The 16,805-nt window shown below is 34.9% G+C and overlaps 1 protein-coding gene across 1 annotated transcript; it reads right to left on the bottom strand.

Annotated features, from left to right (window-relative positions):
* Positions 1-12,819: 12,819 nt before the first annotated feature.
* Positions 12,820-16,605, bottom strand: LOC107024851 (two-component response regulator ARR14-like). Its single transcript, XM_027918480.1, has 5 exons — positions 16,494-16,605; positions 16,031-16,183; positions 15,385-15,759; positions 15,206-15,282; positions 12,820-13,182 (listed from the first exon to the last, which is right to left on the bottom strand). The coding sequence occupies exons 1-5, from the start codon at positions 16,603-16,605 to the stop codon at positions 12,820-12,822; spliced, it is 1,080 nt and encodes a 359-aa protein (XP_027774281.1).
* Between the last annotated feature and the right edge of the window lie 200 nt (positions 16,606-16,805).

The raw sequence follows: 16,805 nt of genomic DNA, 5'->3' as shown, positions 1-16,805 counted from the left end.
TATATATATATATATATATAAAAGAAATTATGTCATGTTTTGACTTCGGAAAATCATAATAGAGTTAAAATGATACTTTCGCTATAGCGGGTAAATTAGAAAGATAATGAAAGAGAAAATGGAAGTATGTATAAACTTTATTATTTTGGTTAACTCAAAATTATATTAAAAATAAAGGTATATGAAATATTACCTCAGGTTCCGAATTCGGAAGAACATTACATAGATTGAATGGACTTTTCTCTGTTGTAATACCTTCATAATTTTCTTGCTACATATAAATATAAGAAACAAAAAATTGAAAGTAAATTTAGTGATAATTATTTTAACACAATTTATTTACAATTTATGATATAATTTCAATCGCCAATTTCGAATTATCATATCAAATATATTTATTCTTTCATTAAACAAATTTCAACTATTTATGTTCTAAAATATATAAGAAACAAGAAATTAAAAGTCACCCAATCATATTTTTACAATTCTATCACCTCAAACTTGTTGGAATTAATGCATCAATGTTTAGTCTTCCAAAATTGTCACTTAGTTTTTCAAGAAGTCTTTTTATAATTTCGTAGTACAGGTATCTAGTAAATTGTGATACATGTATTTAGTTATTTGTGCAAGAGTTTTTGTTTTCTATTTTGAGTAGTATAAATAGTGATGTAGTTGATGATTGTAATCATCTCAAGTGGCCTTAAGTAGCCTATAATAAACTTGAGCATTTTCTAAAGATATTATTTTTCCTTCCATATTTCCTACAAATTGGTATCAAGAGCAGGTTTTCGTTCTTAATCTGGGGTTAGGTGAAGAAAAAAATATGGCATCCAAAACAAATGAAGGTGTTGATTCTTCAGTTGTTCTTACTCCATTTTTTGATGGAAGGGTTTTTGAATCCTGGAAGATAAGAATGAGAACACATTTGAAAGCTGAAGGTTTGTGGACTATTGTTGCAAATGGCTTTGAAGAGCCAGAAAACGATGGTGATCTTACAGCAGTAGAGATGAAAAATCTTGAGGCTAAGTATCGTCAAGATGCAAAAGCCTTAAGCAAAATCCAAATGGGAGTCTCAAGAGCATATTTTGCAAAAACTGCTACTTGTGAGACTGCAAAGGAAACTTGGGATTTTCTGGAAACTGAGGTGTATGGTGACGAAAAGGTACGCACTATAAATCTTCAAATCTTAGAAGAGAGTTCCAAAATTTAAAGATGATAGAATCTGAAAAAATTGATGAATATTGCACAAGAGTCATGAATATTGTTAATGAAATGAGAAATCATAGTGATACAATTTCTGACCAACAAGTTGTGGAAAAGATTCTAATTAGTGTCACAAAAAAGTATGAGTACATCGTTGCTATCACTGAGGAGACGAAAGATCTTTTTAAGTTTTCCAACAAAGAGCTAGTTGGATCATTTCATGCACACGAGAAGCGATGATTTTTTCGTGAAGATCAACCCAAAGAGACGGCTTTCCAGTCTAAAATAAATGATAATTCTCAAAATTTCTCAAAAAATCATCAGAAGAAAAATCAAAAGCCAAAAAAGAAGCAGGATCATGATGGTTCTTCCAAGAAGGTTGAAGAAAAAGGTGAGAAAAACTCTAGTCTTTATCGTAAAATTTGCAAAAAGACTAATCACAATGCAGAAAAATGTTGGCACAAAGGCAAGCCCCAATGTAACTTTTGTAAATAGTTTGGCCATGTTGAAAAGGATTGTTGGCACAAGAAACAGGAGCAAGCAAATTTTTGTGAAAAACATAAGGAAGAAAGGGAAGAAAACCTTTTCTTTGCTTCTAAATCTGATGCTTCAACAAAAGGCAATGAATAATATATTGATAGTGGTTGTACTAATCACATGACTAGAGATGAAAAGGCTTTCCTCTCAATTAATAACAGCATCATTAGTAAAGTGAAGATGGGGAATGGAGCCTTAGTTGATGCGAAAGGTAAAGGTACTATTTCGATCAACATGAAAGGATGCGGTAAGAAAATTCATGATGTTCTCTATGTTCCTGACTTGGAAGAAAATTTGCTTAGTGTTGGTCAACTCATGGAAAATGGTTATTCTCTTGTGTTTAGAGATAATTATTGCAAGATTTATGATAAAATTGAGCCAAATCAAGTCATTGTTGAAGTAAAGATGATAAAAAGAAACTTCCCTTTGCAATTTCATTACAATGCATTAAAAAATGAAATTGTAGATGATTCATGGCTTTGGCACAAAAGATTTTGTCACTTGAATTTTCATGGTTTAAAGCTTCTCAAGCAAAAGGACATGGTGCAAGGCCTTCCTGAGATACATACTGAGGTGGATACATGTGAAAGTTGTATAATGGGAAAGCAACACAGGAAGTCTTTTCCAAAAGGGGTGTCTTGGAGAGCAAGTGTATTTTTGGAACTAATTCATACCGACATTTGTGGACCAATGAAGACTCCATCTCTTGGAAGTCAAAGGTATTTTCTAATCTTTATTGATGATTTCTCAAGAATGACTTGGGTTTATTTCTTGAAAGAAAAGTCAGAAGCATTTGCTACATTCAAGAAATTTAAAGCCCTTGTTGAGAAGCAAAAAGGTTGCAGCATCAAAACCATTCGCAGTGATCGAGGAGGTGAGTACACAAGTCGAGAATTTGAAGAATATTGCAAAAATGAAGGCATTCAGAAGCAACTTACAGCAGGGTATACTCCTCAACAAAATGGTGTATCTGAAAGAAGAAATAGAACAATTGTTGAAATGGCCAGAACTATGATGAATGAGAAAGGGCTGCCAAAATATTTTTGGGCAGAAGCAGTGCATACAGCAGTTCACATCCTTAACAGGTGTCCAACAAAGGCACTAAAGGACAAGACACCAGTTGAAGCTTGGAGTGAAATTAAACCTTCTGTAAGTCATTTTAAAATTTTTGGGTGTATTTGTTATGCTTATGTACCTACTGAGAAAAGAACAAAATTGGATGAAAAAAATTCAAAAATGTGTCTTTCTTGGTTATAGTGATGTTACAAAAGGATATAGGCTTCTCGATATCAAAACTAACAAACTTATTGTTAGTAGAGATGCCATTTTTGATGAAAAAACAACATGGAATTGGGAGGATAAAAAGATAGAGAATACTGCTATCATANAAAAAGGGGTGTCTTGGAGAGCAAATGTTTTTTTGGAACTAATTCATACCGACATTTGTGGACCAATGAAGACTCCATCTCTTGGAAGTCAAAGGTATTTTCTAATATTTATTGATGATTTCTCAAGAATGACTTGGGTTTATTTCTTGAAAGAAAAGTCAGAAGCATTTGCTACATTCAAGAAATTTAAAGCCCTTGTTGAGAAGCAAAAAGGTTGCAGCATCAAAACCATTCGCAGTGATCGAGGAGGTGAGTACACAAGTCGAGAATTTGAAGAATATTGCAAAAATGAAGGCATTCAGAAGCAACTTACAGCAGGGTATACTCCTCAACAAAATGGTGTATCTGAAAGAAGAAATAGAACAATTGTTGAAATGGCCAGAACTATGATGAATGAGAAAGGGCTGCCAAAATATTTTTGGGCAGAAGCAGTGCATACAGCAGTTCACATCCTTAACAGGTGTCCAACAAAGGCACTAAAGGACAAGACACCAGTTGAAGCTTGGAGTGGAATTAAACCTTCTGTAAGTCATTTTAAAATTTTTGGGTGTATTTGTTATGCTCATGTACCTGCTGAGAAAAGAACAAAATTGGATGAAAAAAGTCAAAAATGTGTCTTTCTTGGTTATAGTGATGTGACAAAAGGATATAGGCTTCTCGATGTCAAAACTAACAAACTTGTTGTTAGTAGAGATGTCATTTTTGATGAAAAAACAACATGGAATTGGGAGGATAAAAAGATAGAGAATACTGCTATCATATCTTCAAATCAAGAAGAGGATGAGAAAGATGAAGATGTCTCTCAAGGGGGAGAAATCCCAGATTCAGATAATGAAGAACCGCCTCCAAGAGGAACAAAAATGTTGAGTGACATTTATCAAAGATGTAATTTTGCCGGTGTTGAGCCAGAAAATTATGAAGAAGCAATAAAGCATGATGTTTGGAAGAAATCCATGGAAGAAGAAATTCGAATGATCGAAAAAAATAATACTTGGGAGCTTGTGGCTATTCCTAGAGAAAGAGAAGTTGTAAGTCTAAAATGGATTTACAAAATCAAACTCAATCAGAAAGGAGATATTCAAAAGCACAAAGCAAGGTTGGTTGCTAGAGGCTTTACGCAAAACCAGGTATTGATTTTTATGAAACTTTCTCTGCAGTTGCTCGTCTTGAGACAATTAGAACTATAATTGCTGTTTCTGCACAAAAAAAATGGAAGATATTTCAACTTGATGTTAAATCAGCATTTATGAATGGAAAACTTGAAGAAGAGATTTATGTTGAGCAACCTCAAGGATTTTTTGTTCAAGGGGGAGAAGAAAAGGTGTATAAACTAAAAAAGCTCTTTACGGGCTGAAGCAAGTTCCAATAGCCTGGTACAATAAAATTGATACATACTTTCTGAAAAATAATTTTTAGAGAAGTAAAAGTGAAGCCACTTTGTATGTGAAGAAAGAACATGGCAGCATTATCATTGTTTGTCTCTATGTGGATGATTTGCTCTTTACAGGAAATGATGTAAAGATGATGCAAAATTTCAAAGAAGATATGATGCAAGCTTATGAAATGAGTGATCTTGGATTGCTAAATATTTCTTGGGCATCGAAGTTTCTCAAGTGAAAGAAGGAATTTTTATTTCTCAAAAGAAGTATACTAACAGTATTCTTCAAAAATTCAAAATGATGGATTGCAGGTCTGTGACCATACCATTAGCAGCAAATGAGAAGTTTAGAAAAGATGATGGAGAAAAGAAAGTTAATAGCTCACTTTTTAGGAGTTTGATTGGAAATTTGCTATATCTTACTTCAAGAAGCCAGATATTATGTTTGCTGCTAGTTTATTATCCAGATCCATGCAAGAACCAAGCCAAGTGCATTTTGGAGCTGCAAAACGTGTTCTACGCTACTTGCAAGGAACAATGAATTATGGAATAATGTACAAATTTGGTGGAAATTTGAACTTAATTGGTTATTCTGATAGTGATTGGGCTGAAAGTATAGATGACATGAAGAGTACTTCTGGTTATGCTTTCTTATTTGGATCAAGCACTTGTTCTTGGTTATCAAAAAAGCAAAGTGTTGTTGCTCAATCCACTGCCGAAGCCGAATATGTTTCAGCATCCAAGGCTACTTCTCAAGCTATTTGGCTTAGGAGAATATTTGAAGACATTGGTGAAAAACAAAAAAAAGGGACTGTTCTGTATTGTGATAACAAATAAGCAATTGCAATTGCCAAGAATCCAGTCAGCCATGAAAGATCAAAGCATATTTCCACCAAGTATCATTTTATCCGAGAAGCACAAGAGAAAGGCGAAATTCAGTTGCATTATTGTCAGACAGGAGAACAACTTGCTGACATCTTCACCAAAGCACTTCCTAGAGAAAAATTTTGCTATCTTCGAGAACGCATTGGAGTTATCAAGCAAATGCATTAAGGGGGAGTGTTGGAATTAATGCATCAATGTTTAGTCTTCCAAAATTGTCTCTTAGTTTTTCAAGAAGTCTTTTTAGAATTCCGTAGTACATGTATCTAGTAAATTGTGATACATGTATTTAGTTATTTGTGCAAGACTTTTTGTTTTCTATTTTGAGTAGTATAAATAGTAATGTAGTTGATGATTGTAATCATCTCAAGTGGCCATAAGTAGCATATAATAAACTTAAGCATCTTCTAAAGATATTATTTTTCCTTCCATATTTCCTACAAAACTATATTATCAGCATCATTAATTAACTAGGCAAGGAAATGTAGGTAAATAGGAATTATAGTGAAGAGAAAAATGATATTGTGTACAAACTTCCTTTATATGCTTAACTCTTTAAATCACATTTTTAGAATATACTGCTATATGATCAAATATAGGTATAGAAAATATTGCTCAAGGTTTTGAATGTAGTAAAATCATAATGGAGCAGGAACTATATATCCTCTTTAGTAACACCTTCAAATTTTTACTATTACATGGCACTATAATGACATCTCCAAGGTGCTTAATGAACATAGATCTAAAGAAGGCCTATGATATGGTTAGCTGGGATTTTCTATATTAAACATTATACGGGTATGACTTTCCTAAGCCTTTTACGCAGTTACTGATGAGGTGTATTACATCCACCAAGTTAACTTTTAAAGTAAATGGTCAGGGTCATGGTTACTTTCAAGGGAGAAGAGGGCTAAAACAAGGAGATCCTATGCCACCACTTTTATTTGTGCTACTAATGGAATATCTTACTAGACTTCTTCGGAAGATGGGTGACATACCTGATTTCAAATTTCATCCTATGTGCAAGTCTAGCAAGCTTACTCACCTTATCTTTGCAGATGATTTAACGATTTTCTGTAACGGTAATACGAATTCTACAAAAATATTCATGGAAGCCTTAAAACATTTCTGTGAAGTGACTGAACTTGTGGCCAATATGAACAAGTCTAGTATCTTTCAAGCTAGTATGGAGGACAACACCAAATAATTGATTTTGAGGGGAACATGATTTGTTCTAAGTTCTTTTCCCATAAGATACCTGTAACTACGTTTATAATCAAAGAAATGGAGTAAAGTGGAATGTCATTAGCTGGTATAGAAAATAACTGGTAGGAAAAAAGTGGTTATCAATGCAGTTTTATTTTCCATATATATTTGGGGAGTTGTGTTAATTTAACCACAATGTGTATTGGATGATATTGATAAACAATGAAGAATGTTCTTATGGGGAAGCTCAGAGGTAGATAGGGAGATATCACTTGTAATGTGGGATAATGTTTGTAAACCAAAGAAATATGGAGGATTGAATGCAAAATATCTAAGTTGTGGAACTTAGCATCAGTGGGGAAATAGTTAGTACTGGAGAAGACTGAATGGCCTAAAGATATGATGTCAACTTGGTATGATAGAGGTGTGTATAGGTTGACTAGTAATGGACAATATTGAATATCAAGCAATTATAATGCTCTACTGGGAAACATGAATGTAATGAAGGAAGCAGACCTGATTTGAAATTGCATGATGTTGCCAAGAACAAATGATTAGGTTGTTGACTAAAGAAAGGCTACAAAGGATTCATATGCAAGTAGAGAACACAATGTGTTGCTTATGTGATGAGGAAGTCGATGAAACTGATCAACATATATTTGCTTAATGCAAATGGATTAATGAAGTAAGGACCGCGTTAGAAATATTGATAGGAATTGACATTCCACAAAAGGTTTGAAACAAAGTCTACAATGGATCAAAGGAAGACACTGGAGGCAATTCAAAAAAGAAGTGGTGGCTACAATTTCTGGAGCATTAGTATATTAAACTTGGCAGGCTAAACATTGGAAGGTATACCGGCAAACTGTAGAAAATACCCATACTTAGCAAAATAATTATAGGAACAGAATAGACTAATTATGTTAGTAATATATTCTGTATAATCTTTTTCCTTATCTGGTTCCGTATCTCTTTCCATCTTACCTGTATAAATGTAATAGTTATTTCACAAAAGCTATACACAGAAAATTAACCAAAAACTATTCTCCTTGTTTACGTATTTTATCATGGTATCAGAGCCATAAGGTCGATCTTCGACGGTTGTTCGTACTCATCATCTACCGGGATCTACCGAAATGGAAGACCCATCGGAAAACCCACCAGAAAATCCAAACCAGCTTATTTCTATGGAACATATGCAACAACTGTTTCAAATGTTCCAAACACTCAACAAAAGCTCAACCAACATCGAACCAGTGACTTCACAAACAGTGCGAGTCGCGGAAAAATTGAACTTCACCAACTACACCAAATGGTGTAAACTGATGCAGATAGCAATTGGTGGTCGGGGAAGACTCAATCACATCATCGTCAATCCCATTTCACCAGACGATCCAGAATACCAGCAATGGGCTCAAAAAGATTCGATGGTCATTTCATGGATCATCGAGAATATTGACGGAGACCTCGTGAATCAATTCTTGGACTACAAAACTGCCCGAGATTTATGGAAAGGCATCGAAACTCTACTCAGTAGCGGCAGAGATGAACTGCAGATCTATGATCTGAACACAAAGGCAACATCTATGAAACAAGGGATAGACACGATAGAGGTCTATTTCAGTAAATTGAATACCCTATGGAAAGAAATCGATAGACGAATGCCGAACCCAATGAAATGCGCAGAAGACATCACACTGTTCAACTCATTTATACAACGACAAAGGCTGTACCAGTTTTTGGCCGGTGTAAATGATTCACTTGACAAAGAAAAGCGAGACATCCTAAATCTAGATCCCCTTCCAACCATTGATGCCGCATATGCCACCATCAGACGAGAAATTGCTCGTCGTGGCATAATGACCGGCAACTCATCACTGGAACGAGGTCCCTCAGAGATCGGAAGTGGTCTTGTCACTCAACGCCGGTCAGATTCTTCATTTAGCCGGTCAGATTCATCATTCCGGCGAGAGGACAAAACTCACCTCAAATGCAGCCACTGCGGAGGAACCAAACACACCAAGGAAGGATGCTTTAAGCTCATCGGCTACCCAGAATGGTGGGAAGATCTGAGACAGCGTAAAGCCGCCACCAAGGTAACAAAGACCGGCGGCAAGGCTAACGCCGCCATCGGAGAAGGAGAACCGACCAGCGAGGCTTCGTCAACCACTGTCACCAACAGGCGAGCGGGTACCGGCGAGGCTTCGTCGACCAGCGTTACCGACAGGAGAACAGGTATGAGTGGCAAAGATGGGTTCACCAAAATTTCCGGTGAACCATGGATGGAGACAGAGGAAGCGACGGGAAGGAGAAGAGAGAAAATTCTAGAGGAGCCGTCCTCTAGAAATGAAAGTGAGGGAAAACAAGAGGCCCTAAAAAAATCTGACCCTTTAGCCCTTGAGCCCAAAAAATCAGAAGCCCAATTATATAAAAAACCCAAGGAAAAACAAAGTGTGGGTCTCATGTGCAATAAGTCCAATTGGATTTTTGACTGTGGGGCCACGGACACTATGTCATACGATCCAACCGATTTTCTCTCCTCCACATCAACTACCCGTACTAAGATTCAAACTGCAAATGGGGAGTTTATTCCAATTACTCAAGCCGGAGATGTGGATATTACATCAGAAATCCATTTAAAAAATTGTCTTTTAATTCCAAGTCTTACCCACAAACTTTTATCTGTCAGTCAATTAACCAAGGAACTAAACTGTACAATTCTAATGACTTCCTCTGATTGTATTGTACAGGATGCTCAGACGGGGCGGATCATTGGTCGTGGTATTGAAAGAGGAGGTCTATACTATGTGAACGAGGTGACTCAACAGGGTAACGCTTTGCTTGCTCAAGGGTCGCCGGAATATCAGATCTGGATGTGGCACCGACGGCTAGGTCATCCGTCTTTAAGTTATCTTAAACGATTATTTCCCTCTTTTAAGGACATTGATTTTGTTTTGGACTGTGAAGCATGTGTACTTGCAAAAAGTCATAAACATTCTTATTCTCCCAGTTCAACTCATGTTTCTAAGCCATTTACCCTAATTCATTCTGATGTCTGGGGTCCTGCACCTGAATTTGCCTTTTATAAATATTCCTATTTTGTTTTGTTTGTGGATGATTGCACCCGTATGAGTTGGGTTTATTTTCTAAAAAATAAATCTGAAGTATATGATGTGTTTATAAATTTCTACAACATGATCTGTACCCAATTTGCTGCCCAACCTCAAATTCTTCGATCTGATAACGGAGGAGAATACATAAACTTAGATATGAAACAGTTCATTTCTGATCATGGCCTCATTCACCAGACTACCTGTCCGGACACTCCTCAACAAAACGGGATAGCTGAACGGAAAAACCGAACCCTTCTTGAGATTACTAGAGCCATTATGTTAGAATCCCATGTCCCTGTCCATTTTTGGCCAGAGGCCATTGCCACAGCCACATATCTAACCAACCGACTACCTACCAAACCTCTTGCATACCAAACTCCTCTTGACACTCTTTCTTCCCATGTGTCCATCCCTTCCTATCATTCTCTACCTCCACGGGTGTTCGGATGTGTTGTCTATGTTCATCTCCCAAAAAGAATCAGAAATAAACTTGAACCACGAGCCATCAAATGTGTTTTTATTGGGTATGGGGTTACTCAAAAAGGGTACCGATGCTATGATCCCATTCAAAACAAAATCTACACCAGCCTTGACTGCGAGTTTTTTGAACACTCCTATTACTATACCCAGCCTGGTCCTCAGGGGGAGACTACGAATGATGACCTTAGCTGGTTAATATATCCAGAAATGATGGACCTTGATCCTCCAACGCAAGTAAGCAATACCACCGACGTCAACTCTGAAACATCTGTATCAGCTCCCTCTCCTCAAACCACTCCAATGACAACCACTGAGCACCCTGAGTCAACATCAGTTGAGGTAAATTCTGAATTGTGTACTGTTCCTACTGACTCTGTGTCTAGTGATAATTGTCAAAACAGATATGAGCTTCCTCACAGAAGCACGAGAGGTGTTCCTCCCAAAAGGTATGACCCGGAATATGAAGATCAACGGTCCAGATACCCCATAGAAAGAATCAGCAATGAAAACTTGTCCAACACAGCTGTTGCCTTCACTACCTCCCTGTACTCAACAAACATTCCCAGAACCGTGGAAGAAGCTTTTGAAGATGAGAAGTGGAGACAAGCCATGGAAAATGAATATGTTGCCTTGGAAAAGAATCACACATGGGAAAAATGTATTCTACCCAAAGGGAAGAAGAAGGTAGGGTGTAGATGGGTATTCTCCATTAAGCACCGGGCAGATGGAACCATTGAAAGGTACAAGGCAAGATTGGTGGCCAAGGGTTACACTCAGACCTTTGGGATCGACTATTCAGAGACTTTTTCCCCAGTAGCCAAGATAGACACAATACGGGTATTGTTCTCTGTAGCAGCAAACAAAGATTGGCCCTTGTATCAGTTCGATGTTAAAAATGCCTTCCTCCATGGAAGCATTGAAGAAGAAGTCTATATGGAACCCCCTCCAGGATATTCTCATGACTTTAAAGATGGAGAAGGATGTAAATTGAAGAAAGCCCTGTATGGCTTAAAGCAGTCTCCAAGAGCTTGGTTTGGAAGGTTCACTAAGGCTATGAAGAAATTTGGGTACAGACAGAGTAATTCTGATCATACTTTATTCATAAAAGGGGCAAATCAGAAAATCACCTGTCTAATTATATATGTAGATGATATGATCATCACCGGAAATGATGAAGAAGAAATTGTTACCTTAAAGGGGAAGTTGTTTCAGGAATTTGAGATGAAAGATCTAGGAAACTTAAAGTACTTTCTTGGTATAGAAGTCTTAAGATCCACGCAAGGGATCTTTATTCACCAACGAAAGTATATTCTTGATCTTTTAACTGAAACAGGAATGTTAGGGAGTAAACCGGCTGACACTCCAATTATAGCAAATCATGGTCTTCAGGTCATAGAAGGGGCAAAGGCAACTGACAAAGAACAATATCAGAAGATTGTTGGGAAACTCATTTATCTAGCCCACACAAGACCAGATATTGCATATGCAGTGGGGATAGTGAGTAGATTCATGCATCTACCCCAAATACATCACATGACAGCAGTAATGAGGATTCTGAGATATCTAAAGGGTACAAGCAGCACCGGGATCTACTTCGGGAAAAATGATAGCCTCGATATAACTGCCTACACCGATGCAGATTGGGCCGGAGACCGAGATGAAAGGAAATCCACTTCTGGATACTTCACCTTGGTAGGAGGGAATCTGGTCACTTGGAGAAGCAAGAAGCAAAAGGTTGTAGCCCTGTCAAGTGCGGAAGCTGAATTCAGAGGAATTGTGAAAGGAATAACTGAAATCCTATGGATTAGGAAACTGCTAAATGAACTCGGTTTTCCTCAGAAAACAGCCTGCAAGTTATTTTGCGACAACAAAGCAGCAATAAGTATTTCTGGAAATCCTGTCCAACATGACAGAACAAAACATGTTGAGGTTGATCGACACTTCATCAAAGACAAGTTAGAAGACAAGGTTATCAAACTTCCATTTGTTCGATCAAAAGATCAACTGGCAGACATCCTAACCAAGGCTGTTAGTACTGAAGCTTTCAGCAATGTCTTGCGCAAGTTGAGCATTGGAAATCCGAGTGCACAACTTGAGGGGGAGTGTAGAAAATACCCATACTTAGCAAAATAATTATAGGAACAGAATAGACTAATTATGTTAGTAATATATTCTGTATAATCTTTTTCCTTATCTGGTTCCGTATCTCTTTCCATCTTACCTGTATAAATGTAATAGTTATTTCACAAAAGCTATACACAGAAAATTAACCAAAAACTATTCTCCTTGTTTACGTATTTTATCACAAACAATTGTAAATAGTGGAGGTATAGTGATACAGATTCAAAGAACAAAAAGAAAGAGTGAGTATATTTAGTTGTGCAAGAAAATCAAGCAAATGTCCATGCTTGATTAGAATATGTAACTAGAATAGGCTGTTGATTTTGTTCTTTTTCTGATGTGTAGGTTCTTCTTACGCTCTTCCTAGAAGTTAGCAGGAAGACCTGATGATCTTAATTTGTATTACTTGTTGGTGTTATGGTAATATTGCACATTTTATTACCAAAAAAGATTAAAAACTTCTTGAACTTAAAGAATGCCAGATAATTAATATGAAAAAAATCTAAAAAATTTAAAAAAAACGTACCATATTAGAAGATTGAACGTTCAGCTGGCTTCCAGAAATAATTGAAGTAAGTTCAGTTGAATAAACATTGTCCAACATAACAAAGTCATCTATTGTAGTACCAGTTCCTCCATTTCCAGTACTTTCATAACTCTGTTGTAAAGTGGATAGCTCTACTGGAGCCTCTCCCAATCCAATATTATGAGACTTTTTATTTATATGACGACACAAAATTCTTGCCAATTCTTTCTCCCTTTTACTAGAATGAAAGTCTTGATGATCAGTCTCTATAACATGATCAACAACATTCGAATTTTCTGGCATAGGTTGTTGGACTCTACTGTCCTTTTTCAAGTCCATGCGATATTTCTACAAAGTTTGCAAGCACGAGAATGATTACTTTGTTCTAGCAATAAAAGAAATAATATGTAAATTTCTATACAATGTTTATCTAACTTTGAAAATTTATTCTATGATAGAATTTCTAACATGAGCATAAATTAATAGAACTACAACTTTCAAATTTTATAGCTTTTATTCAAGAAAATACTTAATGTATCATATATATCGATACTTGAGTTCCATTTAAGAGAAGTTACAATATCTCAATGGACTGAAAGTAATACACACTTCAAAGTTTGATTTAAATATCAAAATCCCCTAAACATTGCATATAATAGACATTCTCTAACCACCACCCCACCCTTATTTCATATCATCTCTATTTTGTCCTTTACATTTCAATCATTCATTTATGTAATATTTTTCATATACAAAATCTAAGGATAAGCATTTATGATAGTTATTTTAATATAATATCGCATGCATTAAGTATGTGTTATCTATGTGTCTAATGACATGCTTTGTCGTTATGATAGTCCTAAAAATTTACCTAATTAGATGGAATTTTTCGAGATGATATTAGGTGCAAATTTCCGATTATAATAGTTCTTAGCAAAAAAAAAAAGATGTTATAGGGTTTGCGAGTCATTTGTGATTTTTTAATTGAGGTTTGATTGTTTTGATCCTATATTATCCTAATGGGAGGGATTAGTGAGCAATAAAAACTTTCAAAATGAAATTTATATTAATAGAATTCACTTTATTGATAGCGTTCCTCCAAAATCTTATTCATAGGGGTTGCTCCATATCTATTTTTTTTAATCCTGGTAAGCTCATTACACCATATTAAAATGGTTAAATTTGTTAGAACATACTTAGATTTATGTATATATACTTCTGAGTAAAATGCTTATTGATTGATCTTTATACATGCTTGCTAGTGATGATATGAATGTATGTATGTATCGAAGGTTGGGTACCATGACAATATGATATATGGACGAAGCTATTCCCTGGAAATTATGGTTGTTGAGATAAATAATTCTCTCAACATATATGTATACTTTGTTTATTGTTGTGTAGGTTAATGGTTGATTGAGCATGTTGTTGAAAGACTTATTATTGATAACCTTGTGATGATTATATTTAATAGTCGTGAATTATTTATGTGTTCGAGTCTAATCTACTTGTTGTTTGGTTTATGTGTTACTTTTTATAAAAAAATTTGAGTCAGTCTATGATGCCTACGAGTACATAATAATACCAAAATCTACTCTTCTTTGTTGAGTGAATCTTATTGATAGGGTTCCTCCAAAACTACATATCTAGCCTAACATACATTTTTTTTTATCACAGGGTGGTGCTCAGGATCCAAGGATCATCTTACAGTTCAAGTCCATATTTCATACACGGGGATAGTCTATCTTAAATTTTAGTTGTAACACATTTTAGTGGAATTGACTTAATTAGCAGTTCTTTATGATGACTTTCAGTTCTCGGGGAGTTTCTAAATAAGATTTTAACTTATTTATAAAGTTTATTTATTTATAAAACATTGTTGGACATAATATTGTTGATTTGATGAATTGATTATTATTTGCTAAGTTTAAGTCTTAAGGGTTTCTCCGGCAGTGGGTTAGTTAATGACACACTCACGTCCCCAATGTGCATGCATGCTAGTATGTATATGTATGTTTGACATTTTTCCTTATTGTTTATTGTCTATATAGATAAATAACTTTTATTGGCATAACTGAAATATTTTTCTGAATTATAATTCATATTCATTATAATATAATAGATAAATTTTTAGAAATTTATCATAATTAGATCACTATTTTAATTAATTCGTTTATGTGTTACCTACTTTAAAATATATTTATTAAGTTATGACTTAATTTTAGTTTCTTACTTTTGTGTAATAAACATTAGAGCGTTTATAATTTTAAAATAATCCTTGCTATGCTCATGTATTTTATTATAGAATATAGAATTTCATTAACTTTATGCTCAATTAGTAATTCTTATTGATGAGTTATTTGTAGTATACCTGCAAGTGACTTGCCACATGTATTCTTGTCAATTCAGGAGTATCCATGCGGTCAAGAATTTTCCTTGGATGAGCTTCTGCAGAAAAAAGAATCATTAATCAAATGTAAGGTAGTTTACATAAAGATAAATTTTAGATGATCTCATATTTTTCACTATATAATGTTTGAGAAGACGTACCCTTCATGCCAAGTTTTGAAACGACATCCACAAATTTGTCATGGAGGGGATCTGTCCAAACAATTCTAGTCTTTTTTGACAGTGGAGACGAACCCTGTTCGCTTTCGTTCGCTTCAGATTTTCTCGCAGACTTGTCCCTCTCACTGTCCGACGATGAAGATTCAATATGAATTACTTCATGGGGGATTCTTTCATTGGTATCGTCTTGATTCTGTCGATTAATAACTTGTCTTCCTTTATAAATTTTCTTTCCCATGGTAGCATATTTCCATAAAAAATTAATATCATTTTGTGATATTGGCTTCCCCATAAATAAAATAACTCCACTCTCAAGTCCTTTCATAATTGTACTTTCTTTTTCATCGACTGAATAAACTGGTCACATTCAATAGTACAAATTTAAGTCATACACTTTGAGTCAAAACTAAATAAAAGGGATGATGTTATAAGAGAATAGAAAAAGCAAGCATTTATATTTGGGGTGGGGTTAATTTATTTCCATCAATCATCAACTATGCTCTTAGGGTGAGTTATTTTTTACATAAATATGTTATTGATAGAGAGTTGTTAATAAAAAATAATTTTTTCTCTTATAGACATCTATTAATTTCAAATCGAAGAAGAATAAAAATAATCATGAACTCACAAGCAACAGGAATGTTAAATTCTTTGGCTATTTCTTGTTGTAGTTGAAAGCCATTTATTTCGGGCATGTGGACTTCTGTAACCACAAGTGCAAATGAGAGGCCACTGCTCCGAAGAACACCTAAAGCATCTTTTGCACTCTTCACTGTCACAACTGAGTTAAACCAAAAAAATAATGTTATTGTAAAACATATAAAAAAACTAAAGTTTTTGATAATACATATAGAAAAATTTCTGAAATCAGTTGATGAGAAAAAGAAGAAATTAAAAAAAAAAAACTAATTAGATGAATTGATGACTAGTTTTGACTTATATAAATCTTGATCGACATAAATCTCAAATAAAAATATGATAAAATGAAAAGAATACAAAACATACTTTATTTTAAGATGATATAAGTTTTATCTCAGTCTTAGATTTTAAACACCCTTAATTTGGTAAAATGAAAAACTAAAGTTAAGTACCTTCAAATTTGGATTTCTTGAGAAAAGTTGCAGTAATGAGAAGACAACTGACATCAACATCTACCAGCAGACATCTGATTATTTCAAAAAATTGATTGTTTTGTTCCTCCATTATTTCTTCCACAAAAAATAATTGATAACACTAAATTGTTTTAGATGTTTTTTGTTGAAAGAAAACACAAAGTTAAATAGATAAGAACAAAAATGAAGACACCATGTTCTATTATTTATACAAATATTTAAGTCTATCTTGTTGCACCAAAGTCTACATTAGGTTTGCTTACCAAGTTTTACCACTTCCTTTTAGTAGCT

This window comes from Solanum pennellii, chromosome 7 (genome assembly GCF_001406875.1).
Source record: "Solanum pennellii chromosome 7, SPENNV200".
Taxonomy (NCBI): Eukaryota; Viridiplantae; Streptophyta; class Magnoliopsida; order Solanales; family Solanaceae; genus Solanum; species Solanum pennellii.
This window is presented reverse-complemented; position numbering and strand designations above follow the sequence as displayed.

What these genes read in the sequence shown, in the direction of transcription:
- LOC107024851 (XM_027918480.1), bottom strand. Translation starts at nt 16,605, where the DNA reads ATGGAGGAACAAAACAATCAATTTTTTGAAATAATCAGATGTCTGCTG. An exon ending in CAAGAAATCCAAATTTGAAG is followed by an intron (nt 16,184 to 16,493) that starts GTACTTAACTTT and finishes GGTTTAACTCAG; the next exon opens with TTGTGACAGTGAAGAGTGCA. An exon ending in ATGTGGCAAGTCACTTGCAG is followed by an intron (nt 13,183 to 15,205) that starts GTATACTACAAA and finishes CAAACTTTGTAG; the next exon opens with AAATATCGCATGGACTTGAA.